This window comes from Phalaenopsis equestris, unplaced genomic scaffold, assembly GCF_001263595.1.
Source record: "Phalaenopsis equestris unplaced genomic scaffold, ASM126359v1 Scaffold000665, whole genome shotgun sequence".
Taxonomy (NCBI): domain Eukaryota; kingdom Viridiplantae; phylum Streptophyta; class Magnoliopsida; order Asparagales; family Orchidaceae; genus Phalaenopsis; species Phalaenopsis equestris.
Genome location: NW_018165105.1, coordinates 36701 through 54489, shown reverse-complemented (window position 1 = coordinate 54489; position 17789 = coordinate 36701). Strand labels below are relative to the sequence as shown.

The window sequence follows — 17789 nt, the reverse complement described above, 5'->3', positions numbered from 1 at the left end:
GCCTGTGAAAGATGATTCTGATGTTCCTTGCACTCAACGTCCTATTGCCCGATTTGTTTCATATGAGAGGTTATCTCCTCCCTATCATGAATTTGTAACTATTATTGACAGCATAAGGGTTCTGAATTCGATTCAGGAAGCTCTCTCACACCCGGAATGGAGAAAAGCTGTGAATGAAGAAGTTGATGCACTAGAAAAGAGTGGAACGTGGATTGTGTCTGATTTGCCCAAGGATACGAGACCAGTAGGATGCAGGTGGTTATTAACCATCAAATGTAAGGCAGACGGAAGCATAGATCTGTTAAAAACCCGACTGGTTGCAACAGATTATACTCAGTCATACAGAATTGACTATCAAGAGACATTTTCCCCAGTAGCCAAACTGAACTCCATTAGAATCATACTTTCCATTGCAGCAAATCGAGACTGGCCCCTTATGCAACTTGATGTCAAAAATGCATTCCTTAATGGAGATCTTGATGAGGATGTATATATGGATTTACCGCCTGGTCTTGAAGAGTCATTCCCTAGTGACAAAGTATGCAAGCTCTAGAAATCTCTGTATGGTCTCAAACAATCTCCCCGTGCTTGGTTTGCCCGATTCACCAATTTCGTAATCAAGTGCGGTTATACTCAAAGTCAGGCTGATCATACAATGTTCACAAAAAGATCCGAGAAGAAGATTGTTGTACTTATTGTGTATGTGGATGACCTCATTCTTACCGGTGATCACACTGAAGAATTGACAAAGCTGAAGAAGTTCCTAGCCCATGAATTTGAAATCAAGGACCTTTTTGAATCGTATCAAAAGTATTTATATGTGGAAGTATGATATGACATGCTCCAAAGAAAGGCAATTAATAGAAAATGTGTGTTGATGGCAAAGTTATCAGCAAAATTATTGTGATATATGACATGATTCCCTAGTTGGATGATATTTTAAATTTAATTTTAGAATATTTGTTTTTTTTCTCCAAAATTGATTTTAAAATTATGCACCACCAAAATAAAAAATGAGTGAAAAAACAGATTCAAAGACACCTGATGATCTCTATGAATGGCTAAATATATCATTTGGACTATCCAATATGTCTAATACTTTCAAAAGAATTATGAATCAAATTTTATGGCAGTTTAACAAAAGGTTTGCAGTAATTTACTTTAATAATATCCTTATCCTCCGAATGATTTAAAGACAGGATGGCCTTACCATTAATAAATTTATGATGTCTGAAGCTTCAACGAATTGGTCAACTTTCAAGTAGTTTTATCAGAGGCTTTAGTTCCATTACTAGCCCTTAACAACCATCCTGAAGTATGCATTTAAAATGACCCTTATTGTGTCTAAAGCATTTGACTCTATCAAAGTTAGAATATGAGGACCTCTTTGCTTAAGCTTCTTAATTTTGTAAAAACTTTTGGAATATCATGTGATTCTATAAGTGCAGTAATTAGAATATTAAGTTAAGAAAATCACCTAGTCACATACTTCAATGAGAATCTCAATGAAGTTTATTAAAAAAATCATTTTTAATTAAAAATTTTATATTAAGATGCAAGCTTTACAGTAATGGCACACTTTCTTCTTCACCAAAAAATTATCTTTAGATTAAAACCGCTAAAATTTGTGGCATTTGCACTTTTAGAAAATGTAAAAGACCAGCGCTAAAAATAAGTTGCATTTTAGTAAGACTATTCTTTTATTCTTAAATATTGCTGACGAATCAAAAAATAAGATAGATGATGCAAAAAGTAGAGTTTTAACTTGCTTATATGAAAGCGTAAAAGTATAAGTTAATAGAAGATGGGTATCAGCATGCCCGATTTTCATATGATCCATCTTGATCTATAAAATAATCAAATTTTATTGATTGCAACAATGTAATGGTTTACTCTTAAAGGCATCAAAAATATGCATCCCTCGATTTACAATATCTTCTTGTATTAGAGTTAACTGGAAAAATATAAAGTGGTAAGATCATATGTTTGAAACAGAAAAAATTTTATTATCATTTACTATTTGAAGAATGTTGCTAGAATAAAAAACCTGTATCAAATTCACACAAAGAAAAATAAAAGTTAAGCAGAGGACAGGCTGAAATACTCCTCTATCTTTTACCTAATGCATCAAGATAATACATCACAAGGACTTCATGTTGACATGCCGAAGACTATCAATGGAAATGAATTCATATTAATAGTAGTTCATGAGTTCTCTAAAATAACATATTTCATTCATTATTCTAACGTAATGATGCCTCTCATTTGTACAAATTGTTCTTTAAAAAAATTGATTGCCTACATGGCCTCCCCACTTCCATTATATATGATACAACTTCCATTATATGGAAACATTCAATACATCATCTGCCTTTCAAAACTACATGAAAGGACAAACGAAAGTTGCGAATATTACTCTTAACCACGACTAAATTTGCTTATAAGTATCAATACTAAAATGACGAAAGTCGACCTTTGATAAGATAAATGGGACAACCACGAAATCCTAGAGATTTCATAGCAATACATGTCCATGCATATTCTTTTAATGCACAATTTGTTAAGCATGTGTATAACTTACATTTTGACAAATTGATTTGCAAAGTGAAAAGTATAAAACTACAACAAATGTCCATAGAAATTTAGAGAATATAGAGATGATTATATGTTCCTTTATATTGGCTTCAAAAGCTTCCCATGTAGCCCCTTTAAGAAACACCTTGTTTGAGCCTCAAAACCCTACCAAGTACTTTAAAAACTTGAAAAAAAGGCATAAACTATTATTTTTCCTTCCAAGATGAATGATAGTCTGACTTTCAATATTAAGAATCTACTATCATATATAAATACTTCTTCAAATAGATTTGTGCATACCTTCCATAGGTTTTGATTTGCCACTAACCCTTTTCATTGATATTAATTGTTGAGCAAATTTTGTCAAATGAGGCTATACTAAGTCCTTCAATTGAACAACATTGTTTGATTTAATGGAGAGATCACCCAACATCGAACAACTCACAGGGAATTCATAACAAGCTTGACCACATATCCCTTGACCTTCTGATTGAATAGCTTCAAATTAACACTCCAGGAAGAGTTCTTCATAATTCATATCCCAGGAGAATTTAAAATGAATGTGATATCTTTACTTATAAGTGAGGTTGACAATGAGACTAATTAAATATTTCATTTCTTTATTTACCATGTTGTCTTTTGGGAATAACTGAATTATATTTTATTAGGTTTACTCCACTCATATTTACTTTTATTAGGATGTATTCTTTAGCAAATAAGTTTTTGCTTTATGTTCTATGGCCGAGTTTAAAAAATTGACTGAGTACTAAATAAATTCTTAGGATCCAATACCTCTTTTCTCTAAGTTATTATGTTTGCAATGATTGTTTACATGTGCATTTTAATCACTTCCAACTTATCAATGGACACTTGGAGTGTCAATTGATGGTGTGATGCTATCTTGTGCATTGGCAGAAATTCTCAAATTACTCAGGGAGCACAATAAATATGGATTAGTTTACATGACAATTATTAATTACACAAATCAAGCAAATTTGAGATTAACCTCAAAGCGTATACTCATCAAGAAAAATAAATAAATAAAACAAGTTGAATTGAGTGGTTTGACAGTCAAAGCATAGCTTTTTTTTAGGTTGTTTCATGTCATTTTAGTAGTTATTCCGTTTAGAAGTAGCCGTTTTCAAGATAGGCATGCCTATGATAATCACCTGAGAATGAGTTGTATTCATTAATATTCTAACATTTCTATGTATCAATTCACTTTGATTCTTTGCGCTATCTAGGTATGGCTTAACCACTAGTTCTTTATTTCGCTCACAGCCTTTGATTATTGATATCATGTGCTGCAAGTTGCATTATAAATTTCTCTAGGCCATTGTTCATTTGGTGTTTGGTCTAGAATTCTCGCTAATTTATTAGGCATAGTTGTTAATTTTCTTACACCAACGCCTCTATTTGGCATGACTAATGGATCCCTCTATTCAGCCGAAAATTGTTATTTATAATTGAGTGCAGTAGAAGTTGTACAAGGCTTAAGACCCTACTATACAAGAGCTATGGCTCTGTTCCTTGTTGCCTTGTTATATGGGCAAGGCAACAGTCTACTTATACCATGCGATCTTCAATTTCAAGATTTCCTTGAAGTTAGGGTAATGTACCTACAAACCTATCATTAATTTTGTTATTTCAAGATATTTTGTGATACAAATATAAGTTCTCGAGACATTGAAAATTTTCTATTCCAAGATTTCCTTGAAGTTAGGTTAATGTACCTACAAACCTATCATTGATTTTGTTATTTCAAGATATTTTGTGATATAAATATAAGTTCTCGAGACATTGAAAATTTTCTATTATGTTCCAAAGAGTGAGAAAAATAAAAACAAATTTGAGTATGCCAAACCTCAAAAAAAAAAAAAAAAAGTTAGAAGAGGATATTCACAGGCTAGGGAATTAGTTCATTTTCATTTCTTTTCTAATACTCTTAAAGAGGAAGCATTTATAGAATTAAAAGACACTTAAGATACATTATCTACTTATCAACCATTTAATACTCTTATTTACCTATAAACTACTAAAAGCCACTAAAACCAACTCAGTCCAACTCACCATTAAATTTATTGGCCCTATTATTATCCACTACTTCAAAAACTTAAACAAAATGAATTTTTTTTATTACAGTGTGAATTCCAATATGGTTTTGCTACTCCTAAATTTCTATTTAGGAGACCATTAAATTTACCTTTTACGATATGTTTTTGTGTTTTATGGTCTTCATCTAAAGATATGAATAGTTCTTTAAACTGATAGCTTATATCATATAACTTATTAATATGAGCATTATATCATATATTTGCATTAAGACACCCGAGACCCTATGATGGCAATCATCAAAAGCCCACAAAACAAATAATACCTTCTTTATATAAATTCACTAGATCACAAATTATTCATTCAATTTTCTAAATCTCCTAGAAAAAATGGATCACAAGAACAAGATCACACAAGAACACAACATAACAAGAGTTCAAGCACAAAATTGATATTCAGATATGAAATAGAAGTGAATAAAATAAATCACTCTTTCAACAAATTAATAGATTTGATAAGAAGAGAGATAGAGAACAAAAAGAATTGAATAACCAAAAACCTCATGTTTAAAAAAAATCACACTCCAGAAAACGTTTGGAATTCTAAATATTTTCACATCCAAAGAGCAATAGTTAAAAGATCCTTTTTTTTTACTCCACTTACTTCACATTTAACTTGAGAAATGAACACAAGGGATTCATACCTCATACATTGCTTCTGTCAAAATACTTTCTAGTATGGATCGCAAACCCCGAGCACCTGTATTTTTAGCAATTGCTTTCTTTGAAATAAGCCGCAGAGCCTTTTCAGTAAAATGTAATTTGACCTGTTAAATAGTAACAACATAGGAAAAAAAGATCATTTACAGTACGTCAATTTGCAGATCCTTTCAATTCTAAAATAAATAAGCACAGCAAAATACTCACATCGTTCATTTTAAAAAGCTTCTTATACTGTTTCCCAAGCGCATTTTTAGGCTCAGTAAGTACCTGCAAAAAATAAGTTCAAGAAAGAACAGTAATCAGGAAAAGATAAAAGTAATAATCCACTGCTGTTGTCAAAGAAGACCTCACAGAATACATGAAAAAAAGTAGCAAAAAATTAAGAATAAAAAAAACTGTCCACTCAAGCACATAAATTCTAGGAAAGACCAAAAAGCAGCACAGGGATGAGTAAGAATAGCAATTTACTTGAAGGAGTTGGTCTTCATTGAGAGCAGACAAGCAAACAAGTACAGGGAACCTCCCAACAAATTCTGGGATCAAACCATATGCAATAAGGTCACCACTTTCAACCTACATAAAGTTGAATGGCTCTTGTCACAAACAAAAGTTACTGATGCAGCTTACATACAAAATAGATTTTTACACTTCCATTGAAAAATAAATCTACAGCCAATTTACTTGCACATACACAGTCCAATAAAGACGAAGTTATAGCAGCATTTGCCAAACCACCAGACCGCATGTTTGCACGAACAGGTGCTCCAAAACCAATGGAAGAATCCTGACGCCTATGATATGATATTCTTTTTAGTTCATGAAAGGGAGAATTAGAGCAACTCAATTATGAATTTAATATACAATTTATCATTTAACCTTTCTGAGATAGTCTTCTCTAGATCAACAAATGCACCTCCGCAGATGAAGAGAATATCTTTCGTATCAATCTGACAAGGAACATAAAAAAGAACAAACAAGTAAGACAATAGCAGAAACCACTTAAATGGCAGAAAAATTCGGATGGCAAGAAAATTTGGGTGCGGGCGCTCATCCAAGCGTCACAAAGTAACCAACAGCTACCAGGACAGCCAACCAACAGATAAGTCATTATTTCAGAGTATCCATTGTAGCAACATAATTTACTAATTAATGGTCAATTAATTACTTTATACAAAGAAAAGAAAGGAAGAAATTTTTGAATAGAAGAATCAGACGATACTATATTTTGGAAAATAAATGCTTTTTGTTTCAAAGGAAAATATATCCTTAAGATACATAATTTAAATATTTTTAAAATTTATTTACATTTTTAATTAGGAAAGTAACATTATTGTTTAAGAAAAAATTAATAACCTCATAAACCTTCGTCAGGTGTTTGGGAATGGATTCAACAAACAATAGATAGAATGCAATACTTCATTAAATTTTTAATTCCTAGCTAGAACAAGTTAACATGCATATTTAAATTATTGTTTGATGGGTTTATCAAAGAAATACATTTTATGCATCTTCCCTAATCATTGACTCCATACATCAAGCCTAATTCTTTCAAAATTCAAATTTGTGTTGGTGTTGCCTAATGAAAGCCTTGTTCCTTATGTGAAAATTTTAAATCTATTGAAAATTATAATTTTAGTTCTACTGACAACAATTAAAAAAAGACTATTATGGATAGGGTTCAACTAGAATAAATTCAAAATTGGCGAAAAAATTTGGGTTTAAGCCCATCAACCACTTTCCACGTAAGACTATAGAACAACTTAATCAAGCCAAAATCCGCCGAAAATCTATTTCTTATATTTTTAAAATTTAAATCACTAATATGTTGTTTGTTTTTAAGAAATTATTAGAATGAAAATCAAAATTGTCAAGGAATTCAAATAAAATTTATTTTGCCTAGCTTGCTTTATTAAGGAAAAATTGGTGAAAAATATGTTTTCTTTCTTATTTGGTTGGTAAGAATTTTAACGCTTCTTGCAAATTTAATAAAATTTTCTTAAGATTATCCACTAGAATTAGATAAGCAATTGTCAATGAAAAAAATATATTTATTCGCACATCTTAGCCGATTTCAATCACTTATTGATCACAACGAAACCAAATACCCAAATGAAATTTAAGTAAAATGGATTTGCACTCATCCCCCAATTCGTACAATTCAACAAAAACTTTTAACATTTTTAAAAAACATATATTTTAATGTAAGTATTAGGATTGCTAAAAACTGAATGGATAAAACCACGAATTCAAGTGCTAAATAGAGAAAATATGTTCCATGGATTTATGGGGTAACATAAAAAATAGAGTGAAATGAATTACTTCCCCACCCCCGGCGAAGATAAAAAATTTTGCATAGCAAATTTTAATTTTAAATAATCTGTAATTAGTAAATTTTAATTTTTTTTGGGTAGTTATAGGCATAAATCATTGAAGGATGAACAAAACAGTATTTCTAACCACTTTCCATATAATACCAAAGCAGGGTTTCAAAGGTCCTTTTTCCAACTATTGTTTTTTTCCTTTTTTTTTCATTGTTCTCATGTGTATTTTTTTAACACCCTTCTAAAGAGTGGTCATCACGAATAATGAATTAGACTAAAGGAGAACTATGGAGGCTACAAATATCAAATCATTTTAACTGAAAAAAATTATCTGAGGAATTCTCAAATTGTGAAAATTTTTCTAAAAGAAAAAATAAAAATCCATCACCTTGTTGATCCATCGAAACAAAACAATCAAAAGCTTGCATTGGGATGAAACAAATTCCATGATATGGATGGTTATGGAACATCATCATGTATGAAATCAGTGAACCACACACATTCCTAAGAATTGCAAAAGGCATAAGACATTTGGGAAACTATCAAATGGACTTAACGAAAGTTAAAGATGTTGCTCTCGTCTATAGAGATGAAAATGAAGCACTCAACAATTAAGCAACATAATCTCTCCGTCTTGTATATTTCAATATAGCAAATATCTATTGTCTGGAACTAGATTATTACCAAGATTTCAAGACAAAATAAACCATTAGTAAAATGAAATCAGTGGACCACACACATTCCTAAGAATTGCAAAATGCACAAGACATTTGGGAAACTATCAAATGGACTTAACGAAAGTTAAAGATGTTGCTCTCATCTATAAAGATGAAAATGAAGCACTCAACAATTAAGCAAGATAATCTCTCCGTCTTGTAAATTTCAATATAGCAAATATTTATTGTCTGGAACTAGATTATTACCAAGATTTCAAGAAAAAATAAAGCATTGGTATTATGATTCTCAAATAGTTCGCATAAAAAGAAAATGTGTTTGAGCTTTTTGCGCAACTCAAAAATGAATTTGACCTAACTCATATTCAAAGCTTGAATAGAAAGAACTATCATTCCTAAATGAGAAATTCTCACTCATCCTAATCGATTAAGAAATAATAGTGATAATAATTAACACTCACAACTCCGAAACGTCGGCCGTGACAACCACAACACCTTTAAGAGACCTTTTTCACTAAATCTCCTCCACCCCCCCCCCCCCCCCCCCCCCAAATAAAAAATAAAAAATAAAAACATTTTCCCCAAAGGCAACCTATCATGCAATCATAGTACGTAAAATAGGCATATCAAGGGAAAAAAATTAGAAAGTCCACGGAACACCGCAAGGCTAGAGTGAAAACAAAGAATGTCAATCAAAAGGGCAGGCTTACCTTGTTAAACCAAAAGAATGCAATTTAAAAAAAAAAAAATTGATAAACTAAGAAATTTTCTCAGAGCTCTCAAAAAACCTTTCAAGTCATTCTATCTAAGCTCAAAGCAATACAAATTCTAACTCTGGCAAATAATTCCCCTAAAACCTAGATAACATATTCAAAGGACATAAATCCGATGTCAAGTTTTATCAATATATTCCAAGCCCGCAAACCTTATTCTTGTAATAAATCTTTTGTTTATTCATAAACTCACTAGAAATCAAAATTGCAAGATGATAATTACTATAAATAAATATCCCAATTGTGCTTCGGTAATCATTGTTTTGAAATTTTGAAACTTGTGACAAAATAGCATATCTTAATTGTTCTTGATTGGCTATGAGAAAACACCTCCTTATTGTCTCTATTATGTTGTAGAATATATGATAGGAGTGAATTATTTATTTCAAAGCCTCACTGTGAGGGAAAAGATTGGGCTAGTTAAAAGAAAGAATAGACTATACCTACTTGAAGACAGTAATCGCCAATCCTAGTCATTTATATGCACTCTAAATAAAGACATCATTTGTAACCATCACTATAAACTAGGGCATCTCTCCTTTAAAATCCTACAATATATATTTTCTTCTCTTTTTATAAATTTTGGCATTGAAGGCTTTCATTGTACGACTTGTAAAATTGTTAAATATCATAGAATTTCCTTTCATAAAAGTGAAACCAGATGCTTTATTCTTTTTATGATATCTCACTCCAAACCATAAAAATCCCTAATATTTTTTAAGAGAAAATTTGTTATATTCATTGATGATTGAACTAAGATGACATAGGCTTATCTTATCAAATAAAAAGTTGAAGCCAATCATGTTTTACTAATCATTTTCTCCTCAGTAAGAAAATTAATTGGAAGTAAATATTAAAAAAAAAATCAGAATTGACAATACTCAAAATTATTTCCATCAACTATAACTTCTTTCCCCAATAAAGAAGATATTATTCACCAATACACTTCCATAACACCACATAACAAAATGGGGTGAAAAAAATTTACAAATAAGCACCTCAATTGACCTCCGTACATGTTTCAAAACCCTACTTGATTAAACATAAAAGAAACAAAAGATTACAAGCACAACATCATGCAACTCCGACTTAAAATAAATCTCAAATATTGAAAATACTCAAATGTCACCCATCACAAAATGAACTGAGACGATAGATTTGGAACGGCACTCAAAAATTACTTGGAATGACATCCACAATATCTAGCGCTTGCATATGAAAAAGACAAAAAATACCCAAAGAATACAATGCTACTGCTCGTTTTGCAAAAATAACTCTGGAAGTAAGTCAAGAATATTAAAATTACCAAAAAAACCAACAATATCACACATTTTGTCACATAAGGAAAAAAAAACCATACTTTTGAAAGTTGCAACAACAATAATAATCTGAAAGGATGAAAAATGAAGTTCATATGCACAAGAAGTGAGACTTAGCATGAGCAAATGAATATTCATCTAAGTTAAAGGTGACACTGAAAATTGACGCTCAAGCAGTAGAAAATTAAGCAATGAGAATTGATACACAATTTATAATAAAAAATTTAAAATCAAATTAAAATTAATAATACTAAAAAAATATAGAAGAATAGACTAAATATTTGTTCAATATAACTATTATTCTAGAATTAATTGCATAGACTCTATAATCCAACTTCGGCTCCACTGCCATTTACACGTTGAATATTTTCTCAACCCATAAGTTCAATATATTGAGAAGAAGTATAATCCAGGCTCAAGTTAGGGCTATATCTTTGCATGGATTTCAATATATTCAAAACAAGTCTAATTCTGAGATCAAGTTGGGGTAGTGAAGAAAATTATTTATTATGATGATGATTCCAATAAAAACCCCATGAGTGAAAAAATTGGCTGATAAAAAAATAATTTTTTATTTATCGATAGGCATATATTATGGATCTTTTGAGAGAAACAATAATGATTGATTGCAACTCTTGTGAAAATTCAATTGAACAAGGTTAAAAACTAGCCAAAAATGAAGAAGGAATAAAAATTTATATTAGACAACATCAAATATTAGTTGAAAAAATACTGTCTATCTCACAACCATCTTGACATCACCTTTGTTATAAGTCTCACAAGTCAATTTATACACAAACTAAAATAATCTCACCTGTAAGTTGTTTAGAGAGTTCTCAGATATCTAAAATCAAATTTTGAATAAAAAGTTTTCTATGAAAAATATAAAACCCTACAAATTAAAAGTTAGAATAATATTGACCATGTGAAATCACCAGTGGATAAGATGCAATTTTAATATTGCACACTAATACAGGAAAATCTAGTAACATGAAAAAGCAAACAGCCTATTATCTTAGGGTTAAGCATTGAATTTCATTTCAAAGAAATAGCTCAAGGATTAAAAGCACATTAGATGATTTAAAAACAAGATGAGAAAAACCTTTAAGGATATATACAACAACAACAACAAATAAAACAAACCTTTATCCCACTAAGTGGGGTTGGCAACATGAATCCTCTTTCTCCATTGTGTCCTATTGAGTGTCATACTTTCATTTATTTCTAAAATTAGGATAATTTTTTATACAATATGCTCAAATCTTTCTAGGTCTACCCCTATCTTTCTTAACATAATTTGAATCTAAAACATCTACTCTCCAAACTAGATTATCAGATGGTTGATGTTTAATACGTCGATGTTTAATGTGACCAAACCATCTAAGATGACTCTCTCTAGTTTTCTTCGCCATTGAAGCTACACCAACCCTATCACGGATATATTCATTTTGCATTTCGTCTCTAAGTGTAATGTCTCTCATCCACCTAAACATTCTCATCTCAGCAACACTTAACTTAGTTTTATGCTTCTCTTTTAAAGGCCAACATTCAGCACCATAGAGTATTGCAGGTCTCACCACCATCTTATAAAAGTTTTCTTTCAATCTAAGTGGTACTTTTCTATCACACAATAAACCCGAAATATTCCTCCACTTCAGCCAACCAGCTTGAATTCAACTAATTACATCCCCATCTATATCACCAATATCACCATCACTTTGAGCAATAGACCCAGGATATCTAAAACGTTCAAACATTTAATAATTTGATCACTCATAGTTACAACAGAACTGCTGCTACTAAAATTACATTCTATGTGTTCAGTTTTAGTTCTACTCAAACGAAGGTTATTAGACTCCAACGTAGACCTCCATAATTCAAGTTTCTAAACTCTTTCTCTAGTGTTTTTTCTCTCTAGTGTTACCCAGGAGAAGGATATCATCAACAAAAAGCATACACCAAGGTACATCCTCTTGTAAATGTCCAATAATAGCATCCATAACTAAGAAAAAAATATATGGGCTTAAAGCCGATCCATGATGTAACCCAACTGAAATAGGAAAATATTTGGTCAGTCCTCTTGTTCCGAAACAAGTAACATCTCTAGTATAATATTTGGTTAGTCCTCTTGTTCCGAAACAAGTAACATCTCTAGTATACATATCTTTAATGACTTCAATATAAGTCATATCAACACATTTCTTCTCTAGAATTCTCCAAAGAATATCTTTTGGAACCTTTTTGTAAGTTTTTTCTAAATTAATAAAAATCATATGTAGATCCTCATTATTCTCTCTGAACTTTTCCATCAAATCTCTCAATAATGTATAGCTTCCACAGTAGACCTACCCAACATAAATCCAAACAAATTATGAGAAATCTTTGTAACATGCCATTACTTGTGTTCAATTAACCTCTCCCATAATTTTAAAGCATGACACATCAACATTTGCACACTCAAGTGCATCCCCTTTATTCTTAAAAATAAAGATCAAAATACCCTTCCTCCACTCCTTTGGCATCACACTTTTTATAATAATATTAAAGAGTTTAGTCAGCCAAAAAACTACCAAATCTCTTATATATTTTCGCACTTCAATTGGGATATCATCAGGTCCTACAGACTTTCCACCAATGATTATCTTTAAGGCCTCATCAACTTCTTTTTTACTAATGCAACAGTCAAAATGAAATATTTTATTATTATTAACGACATTAAGATCACTAAAATCGATTGTATTTTCAAAAACTTCATTGAAAAGTTTATCAAAATAGCTCACTCAACTATGTTAAATATTTTCCTCTAAGAAAAATACTTTTTGATTTTCATCTTTAATACATTTTATTTGAGTTAAATCTTTAATTTTCTTTTCTCTTTGATTGGCTATCTCATACATATATTTTTCATTATCTTTAATATCTAATCTAAAGATCACTAGAATTTTTCAAATCACAAATTATTCTCTTAGACTCCCTATAGGCTACCTTATATTTTTTTCAATTCTCTAAATTTTTACATTTCAACTAATTTTTATAACACTTCTTAGAATCCCTACGAACCAACTTATATTAATAATAATAATTTCAAGAAATTTGAACCCTCCATCTCCACATACCTCAAAAAGATCACTAGAATTTTTCACATCACAAATTATTCTCTTAGACTCCCTATAGGCTACCTTATATTTTTTTCAATTCTCTAAATTTTTACATTTCAACTAATTTTTATAACACTTCTTAGAATCCCTACGAACCAACTTATATTAATAATAATAATTTCAAGAAATTTGAACCCTCCATCTCCACATACCTCAAAAAGATCACTAGAATTTTTCACATCACAAATTATTCTCTTAGACTCCCTATAGGCTACCTTATATTTTTTTCAATTCTCTAAATTTTTACATTTCAACTAATTTTTATAACACTTCTTAGAATCCCTACGAACCAACTTATATTAATAATAATAATTTCAAGAAATTTGAACCCTCCATCTCCACATACCTCAAAAAGATCACTAGAATTTTTCACATCACAAATTATTCTCTTAGACTCCCTATAGGCTACCTTATATTTTTTTCAATTCTCTAAATTTTTACATTTCAACTAATTTTTATAACACTTCTTAGAATCCCTACGAACCAACTTATATTAATAATAATAATTTCAAGAAATTTGAACCCTCCATCTCCACATACCTCAAAAAGATCACTAGAATTTTTCACATCACAAATTATTCTCTTAGACTCCCTATAGGCTACCTTATATTTTTTTCAATTCTCTAAATTTTTACATTTCAACTAATTTTTATAACACTTCTTAGAATCCCTACGAACCAACTTATATTAATAATAATAATTTCAAGAAATTTGAACCCTCCATCTCCACATACCTCAAAAAGATCACTAGAATTTTTCACATCACAAATTGCTAGGTCATTCCAAAATTTATCTTTAGAACATATATCTGAACCTACTTGAGAAGCATAAACACTTATAATAATAAAAATCTTAGTATCAAAAATAAACTTAAGAATTATAATTCAAACTCCAAATCTATCACTTTTTACATCATCTTTCAAACTCTAATCTATAATTACACCTACACTTTCTAATGCGGCTTTAACCTAAATACAAAAGTTTAAAACCTAAGTTATCAATCTCCTTAGTCTTTTCTCCAACCCATTTAGGGTGCGTTTGAGGTGACGTCCAAGTCGCGACGCGGCGGCTGGCCGCAATTTGCGGCCATTTGGGACTGCATCTGGCGTCCGAATGTTTTGATTAAACGTCGGTCACGGATCGAACCCCACGACCTGCGTTCGAGGTTTGGCTTTTTACGAATCTTACCCCTCTTCTGTTTGATCCCAGCATTCGACACCTATTACCCCTCTTCTGTTTGATCCCAGCATTCGACACCTCTGTTCAACCCCGACTCCCTCATTGCTCCTTATTTTGAGAAATCAGAGACGAGCAAAGAAAAGAATGGTGCGAACAGGCTTACCTTCCTCAATGGTTTATGTTAGGAGAGGAGTGGAAGGATGAGAGAGATGAGAGTTTCGATGGTCTATGTACGCTGCTATCCCGCCATTGCCTTCCCAACTTGCTTTGCGAGGGTTCGTTAATGAAGGCCATGGTTTCGGCGAAATCGGGAGGGTTTTGGGCACAGAGAGAGGGTAAGCTGGAGAAGGGTTTATGGTTTTAATTTATTTTTTATTTAAGTTTTATTTTCATTAATTTAAGTAATTAACATTTAATGATTAATTCATATATTTTCATGAATTAGATAAATTTATATATTATTTAATGATTAAATAATTACTTTATAAACATATTTTTTAAGTTTTAAATTATTTGATAAAAATCTAAGTTTTCTTAATTAATAAAACTAATAAATTATTAATCAATGTTAATTTATTACTTAAGAAATAATTTGTTTAATAAAAAAATTATTTAATATTTTGTTACAAAGAGCATTACTACACAGTGACGAGATGGTCATTTTCCAAAAACAGTTGCCACAAGATTATTTTAAAATTGTAAAAAATAAATAGACCAAATAGACAACCAGTTTTCTCGCAATAGCTTCCCCACAACTTCTTAGGGCAGCTAAGCTGCAGCTGATAAATAAATAGACAACCAATTTTCTCGCAATAGCTTCCCCACAACAACTTCTTAGGGCAGCTAAGCTGCAGCTGATAAACTGCAGCTACCCCAAACAGACTCTTAGTTTCTTGAATATATAAGATATTTATCTTTTTATGAATCATAATATAAACTAATTCTATTAAATTACCTGTGATAGCACATATATTCCAAGATCATATCCTAATACTAGTTTCATGGACTAACATCTTTACCTTCATCCGTCCGTAATGTGGGAACTCATACTTATTTGACACTTTTCACACCCAGGTGTGTAGCGATCCTTGCACACTTTTCACTGCATTCAGACGATACAGTGCGTCACTTCCAGGAGACGCCTTAGTATTTACACAATGATCAAAATGATTCATGTCATGATTTTTCGACAAATTTTACATTGATTGTCGACTACCTAACACAACCCTTAACTTTTCACATTATCATGAAAATGAATTTATCATTAACATTGATCACAATCCAGTATAACATCATCAAACTAAAAATGAGAAGATGGATTGGAATTTCATGAAAGAGAAACTAGAAAGTAAATTAATTTGCAATTCATGTTCCAACAAGAAGTTACTCGCAAACACATTTATCAAAAGATTTTGCAAACAAACTCCCAAAAAAATCTTAAGCAAACTTGAATAGTAGATCTGAACCATACAGTTTGAAGAGACGTTCTGAAATTATTAAGATTGTTAAATAAGGAAAGAAAACAACCATGAATCCATGACCTAAATAAGAAAAAATATGTCACGGACTCATGTGCTTAAAATAGAAAGAGAAAATATGAATTCATGTGCTTAACATAGATTTGAGGGTGCCACTGATTGCTCCCCTCACTCCCACCAACTAAGAAAATTATGAACAGTTTAAATTTTTAAATCATTTAAAATTAATAGTTTTTAATTGTTAGGTAGTTTTCTATATAAATATCAATTAAAGGAATGAATAAAACAAGCTTTCTAGAACTTCTTTTCTAAACATGTCTTTAAATACGTAATTTTTTAGTTATAATACAATCTTTTTACAAGGAACGGAGCTCATAGCCTCACACATTTTACATCAATAATTCACATCTTTGAATGAAAGAAAAAGTATATCATCTTCACCTTTCAATTCACAATATCACATTTAATTAATTAAAGTATACTTTAAATATCAATCATTCAAAGATGTAGAAGAAGGTTGAAAGTTGTCTGAAGAGAAGAGCTTCCATTCTTATAGTAGTCTAATTGTAGTTGTATTATTATCATATTATAAATAAAATTTCTCCAAAATTATAATATTTTAAAGCTATTTAATTTAATTTATATAATGTTTTTTTAAAAATATTATTAACTGGATGACAAATCTAAAGCTAAAGTTGTAGAGGCAGATGGAGTTTTAAACCTGGCATTAAATAATGAAAACTCATACTAGATATGGTGCAGGAATGAGGACCTGCCCAGTCAGATTAAGCGGCAACTTTGAGCACGATTTGGGCCTCCATGCAGCATTATGTATTCAAATCGCAGGATTTGGGCCTCCATGCAGCATTATGTATTCAAATCAAACCATACCCAATTTTAAGTTTATTTATATTAATGAGAAGCAATACATAGCGACATATCACCATCAACATTATTAGCCTTATTGAAATTCATTTCAGATTAAAATATAGTAAAATGCCACATTTCAGATAAGCTAATGCAGTTTAGCATGTGCGTCTAGCAACTAAAATTGAGGCCCAAGCAGGACCATTTTGAAGGTTCGGTTCACATAAAACAGTTGGCATACATACAGGTAAAGTAAACAATTTATGAACAAACACGTTACTTCTGTTACATTTGAGAAAACAGGACTAGCGTTTTTTCAATTTTGGTAAAGCTGAGATTGGGTAACAAAGAAATAACAAGTTATACAATAAGTTTCACTGGTGCACTTTCCAATATAAGCATCAATTCAATAAGTCGTCTGGCTCAACATAAAAAGTTATAGTTCCTTTTCTTAAAACATTTTTGGCAACGCCAAAGATAACAACAGAAAAGAAACTAATAGCTACAGCATATATCAACAGAGAAACCCTTAAAATTTTGTTAAATGTAGAGACACCTGGATATTGTCACCACGTGGATGCTTTCTTGCTCCTTTCTCTGGTACATTAACAACCTAAGAAAAAATAAGATGATAAGAACGTGGCCAGGGGCAAGACAAGTGTTTGGAGAGGG

The 17789-nt window shown here is 31.0% G+C and overlaps 1 protein-coding gene across 2 annotated transcripts in view; it reads right to left on the bottom strand.

Annotated features, from left to right (window-relative positions):
* The window catches only part of LOC110030142 (CLP protease regulatory subunit CLPX1, mitochondrial), a 53296-nt gene that overhangs the window by 15525 nt on the left and 19982 nt on the right, over positions 1–17789 (bottom strand). For both annotated transcript variants that reach the window (XM_020732724.1, XM_020732725.1), the window contains 6 exons: positions 17674–17730; positions 6225–6295; positions 6040–6139; positions 5817–5921; positions 5553–5615; positions 5330–5452 (listed from right to left, as the gene is read on the bottom strand). In XM_020732724.1, the coding sequence (XP_020588383.1) occupies positions 5330–5452; positions 5553–5615; positions 5817–5921; positions 6040–6139; positions 6225–6295; positions 17674–17730 (519 nt within the window). The remainder of the gene's footprint in view (positions 1–5329; positions 5453–5552; positions 5616–5816; positions 5922–6039; positions 6140–6224; positions 6296–17673; positions 17731–17789) is intronic.